At 47.9% G+C, this 10726-nt stretch overlaps 1 protein-coding gene across 2 annotated transcripts; it reads right to left on the minus strand.

The window, feature by feature from the left end:
* Positions 1-1881: 1881 nt before the first annotated feature.
* WRAP53 (WD repeat containing antisense to TP53) lies at positions 1882-9409 on the minus strand. Of its 2 annotated transcripts, XM_069943031.1 has the most exons (12): positions 9063-9077; positions 8295-8380; positions 7038-7770; positions 6676-6774; positions 4880-4988; positions 4708-4796; positions 4539-4629; positions 4202-4334; positions 3516-3724; positions 2704-2807; positions 2486-2620; positions 1882-2284 (listed from the first exon to the last, which is right to left on the minus strand). In XM_069943031.1, the coding sequence occupies exons 3-12, from the start codon at positions 7751-7753 to the stop codon at positions 2104-2106; spliced, it is 1866 nt and encodes a 621-aa protein (XP_069799132.1). In that variant the 5' UTR covers positions 7754-7770; positions 8295-8380; positions 9063-9077; the 3' UTR covers positions 1882-2103. The 2 variants fall into 2 exon arrangements, with proteins under 2 accessions (XP_069799132.1, XP_069799054.1); XM_069942953.1 differs by lacking the exons at positions 8295-8380; positions 9063-9077 and adding an exon at positions 9313-9409.
* Positions 9410-10726: the final 1317 nt, after the last annotated feature.

The following is a 10726-nucleotide window of genomic DNA, read 5'->3' on the forward strand; positions in this document are numbered from 1 at the left end:
TTCAAAATTGTGACTTGGTTTAAGAGCATTGCTTTGGTGTAAGAGCTCCGTGTACTGGGTGGGAGGGGGAGTGGGGGAGGGGCATGGTACAGCCCTGTACTCTGACCCAGGAAGTCTCCCTTACCTTCCAAATCATAGCAGATCCACTTCAGGCTGGGGCTTACATCAGGGGACAGGACTGTGGAGGTAATCTCTCCATAGCTGTAACCCCTCTCTCCCCGGACAGAGAGCGCTGCATGTGCCCACATCTGCCCTGCTCATTCCTTCCTGCTCCCTGCAGTCTCTGTCAGACCTTGTGTTTCCCATCCTCTCCATTACTGTACAGTAACTTATAATATCACAGATTCTGCTGTTTCTAAAGGTTTGTTTAATCTGTTTCACATGTTATTCAGAATAATAAATCATTATATTTGGGGTGTGGAACCAATTGTCTGCATATCAATGATTTCTTATGGGAAAATTTGCTTTGGTTTAAGAGTGGATTTGGATTACAAGCACAGCCCCGGAACGAATTATGCTCGTAATCCAAGGCACCACTGCAGTTATATTCCTGTATATAGGGGGCAGTATTATAGTAGTTATATTCCTGTATATAGGAGCAGTATTATAGTAGTTATATTCCTGTATATAGGAGCAGTATTATAGTAGCTATATCCCTGTATATAGGAGCAGTATTATAGTAGTTATATTCCTGTATATAGGGGGCAGTATTATAGTAGTTATATTCTTGTATATAGGAGCAGTATTATAGTAGTTATGGCTCAGGGAAGAAACAGAGTGCTGCACATCACACCTATGGCTGATACTAGTGCCGCTTGGCTAAATAAAAAACACATCAGAATTTTGTGTATGAATTGATCAAGCCATACTGCCCCATGTACCTCGTGCCGGTATCTGATACACATGGGTCCCTACACTAAGTCCACACCGTGCCAGTCAGTGGCCACCAACCCCGCAGGCGTGCACAGCCAGGGAACGGGGGCCATGGGACGGCCCTGCGACCCCCATGCCACAGGACCAGACCCAAAAACACCACACCAGAACCCGGCCAGCACCGCCGGCGGAGAAGGTCGCCCCCAAGCAGCACAAGTCTGGATAAGGTATTGCGCTCACCATAGCTGCAGCAAACAGAATGGGAAAAAACAGGAGGGATTAAAACCATGTGCACTCAGGTGTCTCCTGCTAATTGCGGTCATGTGGGTCTCACCAGGAGGAATATAGTAGTTATATTCTTGTATATAGGGAGCAGTATTATAGTAGTTATATCCCTGTATATAGGAGCAGTATTATAGTAGTTATATTCCTGTATATAGGAGCAGTATTATAGTAGTTATATTCTTGTATATAGGGAGCAGTATTATAGTAGTTATATTCCTGTATATAGGAGCAGTATTATAGTAGTTATATTCCTGTATATAGGGGAGCAGTATTGTATTAGTTATATTCCTGTATATAGGGGGCAGTATTATAGTAGTTATATTCTTGTATATAGGAGCAGTATTATAGTAGTTATATTCCTGTATATAGGGGCAGTATTATAGTAGTTATATTCCTGTATATAGGAGCAGTATTATAGTAGTTATATTCCTGTATATAGGGGCAGTATTATAGTAGTATATTCCTGTATATAGGAGCAGTATTATAGTAGTTATATTCCTGTATATAGGAGCAGTATTATAGTAGTTATATTCTTGTATATAGGAGCAGTATTATAGTAGTTATATTCCTGTATATAGGAGCAGTATTATAGTAGTTATATTCCTGTATATAGGAGCAGTATTATAGTAGTTATATCCCTGTATATAGGAGCAGTATTATAGTAGTTATATTCTTGTCCATCTCCATCTTACCCAGTACCCCCCCTAATTCATTTGATATGGGTTGGATACAACTTACGAGACTCTTTATTGCATTCTGACTGTACAGAAGATATAAAATATATACAGATACTTCCAGAAATACATATATACAAAATATAAGAACTATCCAGATTTATAAACCAGTCTACAGGGTAACCTGCTGTACTGCCCGTCTGTGTGGCAGCACCGTGTCTATGGGACGTGTCTCTGATAGTCCGGCCTGGCACATCAGCCACTGTCCCCTCTACTTGGCATCACTGTTGTTCGCGCTGCCTCCACACCACCACAGCTGCAGCCCGTTCTCTCCAGCTCTGACCCGTTTCGCCCTCTCCACCTTCTTTTGGGACTCATCTCCGCTGTCTTCTGACTCTGGGAACCTCCGCTGTCCTGAGGCCGTGGCCAGGATGGGTAGAGAAGGGTGAAGGCTGTGGGCGAGAATGTAAAAACCAATACCATGACTGACAGCGCCACTCTCATCACAGTTTGGGTCTTTCTATTGATGGGAATGGAGCTGAATTGTAATACCGCACACAACCTGAGGACAGGGGTGGCGCTGTTTTTGCAATAAAGTAGCAATGTTCTTTCTGTCGCAGATACTGCCTCTAAGTCTGTGTTTGACCTCTCACCTTATGCCGTTCACGCAGTCTTTCTGTGCCTGGAACTGAAGTGCTGGTAGTGACACCCCGTCCTCTGGTGGGGATAACATGTCCCACACAGACACCGTCCCCTGCGTGTCCCCACTGAGCAGGTAGCGGCCTGAGCTGTGAGGAGATCGGGAGATATTTAATGTGTCAGATAGTTACCGCGAGGGAAAAAATGCCAAAGGGGCGGAGCCGGCACTTACCTTTCCATATCAAAGTACATCCTCTGGTTGGTGGTGACATTACGTCTCAGAGAGGTCAGAACCTGCCCAGGGTGACGAACGTCCCAGCACAAGATCTCAGGGTCCTGCAAGAGGGGTACCACAGGCATCACGTAAAAGACACTCAAAATGGGTTTTGTTTTTTAATGAGCAGAAATTTAGACAGATTAGTGAATTACTTATGTATAAAAATCTCCAATCTTCCAGTATATATCAGCTGCTGTATGTCCTGCAGGAAGTGGTGTATTCTCTCCAGTCTTACACAGTGCTCTCTGCTGCCACCTCTGTCCATGTCAGGAACTGCCCAGAGTAGCAGCAAATCCCCATAGAAAACCTCTCCTGCTCTGGAAAGAGGAGGCAGCAGAGAGCACTGTGTCAGACTGGAAAGAATACACCCCATTCCTGCAGGACATACAGCAGCTGATAAGTAATGGAAGACTGGAGAGAGTACACCCCTTCAGAGAGATCAGGAAGGTTTCAGCACATGTCGTCCGTGATCCCAATGCATGTACGAGACAGACGATAACAGGGAGCAATAGAGTCAGGAAAGGTGAATACATCTATTACTCTCTGTTATCAGCCATGTCAGCCTGGGTAGCGGATGACTATAGGACAGGTGAGTACAATATATTACTCTCTGTTATCAGCCATGTCAGCCTGGGTAGCGGATGACTATAGGACAGGTGAGTACAGTATATTACTCTCTGTTATCAGCCATCACAGGCTGGGTAGAAGATGACTATAGGACAGGTGAATGATATATCTATATACACTCATGTTTATCTAGAACTTACCTTTCTACCCCCAGAAAAGATGCAGTGGCCGTCGGCAGAGAAGAGCAGGTGGGTGACCCCCCCTATGGAGCCGTGCAGGATGGCCAGCGTCACCCCTTCCTCATAGGAGTAGAGGCCCAGACTCCTGGAGTAGGAGCCGCAGGCGTAGATGTCCTGGTCCGGGCTGAAGGCCATGCAGGAGATGATCCCTGGCTGGCCCTGCTTCTTCTCTGTATGAGGACAGGAGAGTCACTATACACGGCTGTAGGATGGTGCTCAGTGATATCCGCCTCTGGGAAAGCTGGGTGACATAGCGGCCATTACTGCTACTATACTGAGGTCACTAGGGTCTTGTGTCCGCCTTTCTGGAGTGTAAAACTGTGTGGGATCCAAACTATTATGATCACCCAGCTTTCCAAGATGCTGATAAAATTAGAAATGGCTGCAATTAAAGGGATTATCCAGGATTAGCAAAACATAGCTGCTTTATACCAAAAACAGCGTCCTCAGGCTGTGTGCTGTATTACAACTCAGCTCTATTCACTTCAATGGAACGGAGCTGTAATACCGCACCCAACCTGAGGACAGTGGTGGATCTGTTTCTGAAAGAAGGTGGCCATGTTCTTCTAATCCTGGATAACCCCTTTAATTTGCACCTGTTCCTGACAAAGTTGGGCGACAACTAATACGGTTGTCACGACACTTACGGAAAGTGGGGCGAGACTCGCAGTCTCTTCCGGGCCGAGAAGTGTCAAAGACTCGAACCATCTTATCAAAGCCGCAAAAGAGGCGAGATCCGTCGGGTGAGAAACACAGCGAGTGAGCGGCGGTCAACTCATCCTGAGGAAGAGAGGAGTGAGAGATGTAAGCTCCACCCCCTGGTGGGTGTGCTCCTCCCCTTGAAAAGTGTGCCCCTCCCAATAGTGACTAAGCCACTCCCCCAGTGGATAAGCTCCTCCCCTGGAGGGTGTGTCCCTCCCCCTGGTGGCTAAGCCCCTCCCCTGGATAGTATGCTCCTCCCCCTGCAGGGTGACTGGCACTTACCAGATGGTTATAGGCTCGGTAAGACGCCTTGAGGTTTCCGGTGAAGGCGTCCCAGACATGAATGGGGTTGTCCCGGCTGCTGCTGGCGACACTGCGGGAGACAGGATAACGTCACATTGTGACAAACCCCCAGCTGTGTAAGGAAAAAGACCCATCTGCAGACACTTACAAGCAGGAGTCCGGCTCACAGGAATTCATCAGGGGAAACCAGCAATAATCGTAGATGGTGTCTCCCTCCGACATCCGCAGGACTGGAGCCTGGAAGAAAACACAGTAAGAAATCTATGGACCAAAAACACACAAAATAAGCCCCGCCCCCTGCAGGGCGATAGGCTCCTCACCATCTCCTGCAGGAGGTCCCATTCAGTAGAGTACAGCTCCGGGGGAAGGTTATAAATCCTCAGGATGTTGTCATCACTGTTGGTCAATATACAGGATCCGTCAGGAGCCCTAGGGGGGGAAAGTAAGGTAATGGCCACAAAGCTCCACCCACTGGACTTCCAACCCAATCTCATCAAGTCCAGTGGGCGGAGAAAAGAGGGGTACCTCCGGCATGCATTCTACAGGTGACCCTGACACAACACAGCCATAATGCCCACTGCCTACATGGAGAGATGGATCCCTCTAAACTATGAACTCACCACCTACAGAGAGAAGGATCCCTCTAAGCTATGAACTCACCACTTAAACAGAGAGAAGGATCCCTCTAAGCTATGGACTCACCACTTACACAGAGAGAAGGATCCCTCTAAGCTATAGACTCACCACTTACACAGAGAGAAGGATCCCTCTAAGCTATGGACTCACCACTTACACAGAGAGAAGGATCCCTCTAAGCTATGGGCTCACCACCTACACAGAGAGATGGATCCCTCTGAGCTATGGACTCACCACCTACACTGAGATGGATCCCTCTAAGCTATGGACTCACCACTTACACGGACATACAGATCCCTCTAAGCTATGGACTCACCACCTACACAGAGAGAAGGATCCCTCTAAGCTATGGACTCACCACCTAAACAGAGATGGATCCCTCTAAGCTATGGACTCACCACTTACACGGAGAGAAGGATCCCTCTAAGCTATGGACTCACCACTTACACAGAGAGAAGGATCCCTCTAAGGTATAGACTCACCACTTACACAGAGAGAAGGATCCCTCTAAGCTATGGACTCACCACTTACACAGAGAGAAGGATCCCTCTAAGCTATGGACTCACCACTTACACAGAGAGAAGGATCCCTCTAAGCTATGGACTCACCACTTACACAGAGAGAAGGATCCCTCTAAGCTATGGACTGACCACTTACACAGAGAGATGGATCCCTCTAAGCTATGGACTCACCACCTACACTGAGATGGATCCCTCTGAACTATGGACTCACCACTTACACAGAGAGAAGGATCCCTCTAAGCTATGGACTGACCACTTACACAGAGAGATGGATCCCTCTAAGCTATGGGCTCACCACCTACACTGAGATGGATCCCTCTAAGCTATGGACTCACCACCTACACTGAGATGGATCCCTCTAAGCTATGGACTCACCACTTACAGGGAGAGATGGATCCCTCTAAGCTATGGACTCACCACCTACAGGGAAAGATGGATCCCTCTAAGCTATGGACTCACCACCTACACAGAGAGATGGATCTCTCTAAGCTATGGACTCACCACTTACACGGAGAGATGGATCCCTCTAAGCTATGGACTCACCACTTACACGGACATACAGATCCCTCTAAGCTATGGACTCATCACCTACACGAAGAGAAGGATCCCTCTAAGCTATGGACTCACCACCTACACTGAGATGGATCCCTCTTAGCTATGAACTCACCACCTACACAGAGAGAAGGATCCCTCTGAACTATGGACTCACCACTTACGCAGAGAGAAGGATCCCTGTAAACTATGGACTCACCACCTAAACAGAGAAGGATTCCTCTAAGCTATGGACTCACCACTTACATATAGAGATGGATCCCTCTAAGCTATGGACTCACCACTTACACGGAGAGATGGATCCCTCTAAGCGATGAACTCACCACTTACACGGACATACAGATCCCTCTAAGCTATGGACTCACCACTTACACGGACATACAGATCCCTCTAAGCTATGGACTCACCACTTACACCCTTTCAGGAAGTTCTCCGGGACGCTGGTGTACTCCGCCCACGCACCAGTCAGCGGCCATGGCTGCTGGGAGAAGTCGTACTGTGCTGGGCTGTAAGAGAAGACACAGCGGTCACTATGTTATACAATGTATGTGGGGGAGGAGCATAAACATAGAGGGCGTGGCCTGACACATATATACATACAGGGAGGTGGGGGTAATGGTGGACATATAAAGAGACTACATGACTGGGGAGAATTGCCCCTCAGGAGGGCAGGAATACTGGGTGACCACAGCAGGAACTGTCACCATGCTGGTTGTTATATCTGCTCCTGGAAAAGCTGGGTGCAGACACCGGGCAGGACACGTCATACCTGTAGGCCTCCTCTGGGGTCTCCTCTCCCGACTTCTCGTGTGTGGCCCCCTGCACATCTTCCTGGCACTCATCACACACTGGCTCAGGCTGGACGGGGCAGGGCTTCTTGGCTGGTGGTCCGAGACCCTCATCCTCCATGATGGCTGGATCATCACCATCGGCCGCAACACCGCCCGCTTCCTCAACCTCCACATTGTCGCCTCCATCTTCATCCAAGGTTCCAGCTGGGCATTGGGCCAACATAGATGGGGCCCCCACCGACTCCTCAGCCATTACAGATGGGGCCCCTAACAGTTCCTCCTTCTCAATCATTATAGATGGGGCCCCCACCAGCTCCTCAGTCATTACAGATGGGGCCCCTACTGACTCCTTGGACAACATAGATGGGGCCCCCACCAGCTCCTGTTCCTCATATGTGGCCCCCGCCAGCTCATATGGGGCCCCTAACAGCTCCACAGTTATTACAGATGGAGCCCCCACCAGCTCCTCAGTCATTACAGATAGAGCCCCCACCAGCTCCTGCTCCTCATATGGGGCCCCCACTAGCTCCTGCTCCTCATATGTGGCCCCCATTGTCATGTGCTCCTCCGTGTAAACATGGCTTCCTTCCACGACCGTGTCTTCTCCCTCCAGACACTCCTCCTCCCCTCGTGTCTCCTCCGTACTGTTGTTCCCTGTGACATTGACCGCGTCGGTCCCCGCGTGTCCCTCCATGCTGACGGTCACATCACCTGAGGCCACAGTACACATAGGGTTAATAAGACTCATTACATCAGACGGAGTAAAGCTCTGTTCACACTATGCAGTTATGTGACAAAAAAAAAAAAAAATCCCAGAAAAACCACAACAAAGGGCTCATCTGCGAATCTCACTCCTATACAGGTTCTCTTAAGGCCCTGACACTCTATATCAGGGATGGGGGACCTGCTTCCCTCCATCTGCTACAGAACTACAATTCCCATCATGCCTGGACACCTATAGCTATGGCTGTGACTGCCTGGGCATGATGGGAAATGTAGTTTAGTAACAGCTGGAGGGCGGCAGGTTGCCCATCCTTGCTGTATAGAGTACTGTGTTGCCCATAGCAACCAATCACAGCGCAGCTCTCACCTCATATTCTGCTCTTGGAAAGTGAAAGCCGCCCTGTGATTGGTTGCTATAGGCGAGGCCCAGTATACACTGTTACTATGTGCCCTGATATTTATCACAGCTGAGGGTTTGTTACAATGGTCTCCAGTTGTGGTCAGGCTCTTACCGTCACATCCAGCAGCGGTGCGGTCAGCGCGGGCCGTCAGCCTTCGAATGTCACTGGCTTACACACCTGAATGAAGGCATCCAGCCCTGTTCACACAGCAGGAGCTTCGTTACAATGTATCGGTGCAGCCATCACTTTATACATTTGCCATGATGCTTTTTCATCCCTTATCGCAAAATCTGGTACATGATCTTACCATGAAGAGTGTACTGCACGGGCATCATACCCAGCTGCTTACTCTGCACCATCTATTTAAAGGGGAACTCCAGAGAAACCACTGTTATTAAATCAACAGGTGTCAGAAAGTTATACTGATTTCTAATTGACTTCTATTTGTAAATCTCCAGTCTTCCAGTACTTATCAGCTGCTGTATGTCCTGCAGGAAGTGGTGTATACTCTCCAGTCTGACACAGCGCTCTCTGCCGCCACCTCTGTCCATGTCAGGAAGTGTCCAGAGCAGGAGAGGTTTTCTATGGGGATTTGCTGCTGCTCTGGACAGTTCCTGACATGGACAGAGGTGGCAGCAGAGAGCACTGTGTCAGACTGGAGAGAATACACCACTTCCTGCAGGACATACAGCAGCTGATAAGTACTGGAAGACTGGAGATTTTTTGAATATAAGTAATTTATGAACCTATGTAACTTTCTGACACCAGTAGATTCAGGAAAACAAAGTGTCTCCAGAGTATCCCTTTAAGGGGTTAAAGTGATGGCCCATGTCATTGCACTGGTACACTGTAACAAACCTTCAGCTGTGCCAGACTTACCTCTTTCAGTAATTTTAAACTTTCTGATAGGCTTTTCCCCCTGCAGCTGTTGCAAAACTACAATTCCCATCATGCCCAGACAGCCTTCACGTGATGGGAGTTGTAGTTTTCCATTCACTGAAAGCAAGCAGATGCCACAGGGGAGGGGCTTACGGGGAAGTCCCATATAATGATCACAGTCACAGTCAGACCAACACACACACAATGCGTTAGACTCGTGCAGTCATCCGCCATACTAGAGGTTAGTTACCTTCTCACCCTCCATGTGCGACGCCAGCCTGGACAACACACCGGCGACACTTCCGCCCACCACAGCCGCGGACCAATCAGCGTTCGGGACACAGAAAAGCGTCCAATAGAAAGGAGCGATGTTCCTAAAACAGCGAATACGGTCGGAGGGGCGGAACCTGCGCGAGCTATAAGCGCGCAAAGAAGTAGCCAATAGAAAAGCGAAGTGAAAAGGCTTCTACCTATCATGTGTTTGTATTATTAATACCGGATGTTGTGCTACCCACCGGAAACCGTCCCGCGGCCATGTTTGATTTGGGAAATACGTACATGAGCCAGTTGTGTTGGTGACGTCACTTAGGGGAGGAGATGGGCTTTGACTACAAGAAAAGCAGTGTATCTAAGCCTATCGTGTATGATGTTCGGTGTATCTAAGTGTATCATGTGTAATACTCCCAGTGTACCCAATCCTGTAATGTGTGATACTCCCAGTGTACCTAATCCTGTAATGTGTGATACTCCCAGTGTACTTTATCCTGTAATGTGTGATACTCCCAGTGTACCTAATCCTGTACTGTGTAATACTATGCAGTGTACCTAATCCTGTAATGTGTGATACTCCCAGTGTACCTAATCCTGTAATGTGTGATACTCCCAGTGTACCTATTCCTGTCATGTGTGATACTCCCAGTGTACCTAATCCTGTAATGTGTGATACTCTCAGTGTACCTTATCCTGTAATGTGTGATACTCCCAGTGTACCTAATCCTGTAATGTGTGATACTGTCCAGTGTATCTAATCCTGTAGTGTGTGATACTCCCAGTGTCCCTAATCCTGTAATGTGTGATACTCCCAGTGTACCTAATCCTGTAATACTCCCAGTGTACCTAATCCTGTAATGTGTGATACTCCCAGTGTATCTAATACTGTAATGTGTGATACTCCCAGTGTACCTAATCCTGTAATGTGTGATACTCCCAGTGTACCTAATCCTGTAATACTCCCAGTGTACCTAATCCTGTAATGTGTGATACTCCCAGTGTATCTAATCCTGTAATGTGTGATACTCCCAGTGTACCTAATCCTGTAATGTGTGATACTATGCAGTGTACCCAATCCTGTAATGTGTGATACTCCCAGTGTACCTAATCCTGTAATACTCCCAGTGTACCTAATCCTGTAATGTGTGATACTGTCCAGTGTACCTAATCCTGTAATGTGTGATACTCCCAGTGTACCTAATCCTGTAATGTGTGATACTATGCAGTGTACCCAATCCTGTAATGTGTGATACTGTCCAGTGTACCTAATCCTGTAATGTGTGATACTCCCAGTGTCCCTAATCCTGTAATGTGTGATACTCCCAGTGTACCTAATCCTGTAATACTCCCAGTGTACCTAATCCTGTAATGTGTGATACTCCCAGTGTATCTAA

This window comes from Dendropsophus ebraccatus, chromosome 1 (genome assembly GCF_027789765.1).
Source record: "Dendropsophus ebraccatus isolate aDenEbr1 chromosome 1, aDenEbr1.pat, whole genome shotgun sequence".
Lineage (NCBI taxonomy): Eukaryota > Metazoa > Chordata > Amphibia > Anura > Hylidae > Dendropsophus > Dendropsophus ebraccatus.

Excerpts from the sequence above, each read along its gene's own strand:
- WRAP53 (XM_069942953.1), bottom strand. The coding sequence starts at position 7,753 with ATGGAGGGACACGCGGGGACCGACGCGGTCAATGTCACAGGGAACAAC. Across the intron at positions 4,335-4,538 it reads ACCGAGCCTATAACCATCTG|GATGAGTTGACCGCCGCTCA; the intron begins GTAAGTGCCAGT and ends TCTCTTCCTCAG. Across the intron at positions 2,285-2,485 it reads GACTGCGTGAACGGCATAAG|CCTTCACCCTTCTCTACCCA; the intron begins GTGAGAGGTCAA and ends TCTCGCCCACAG.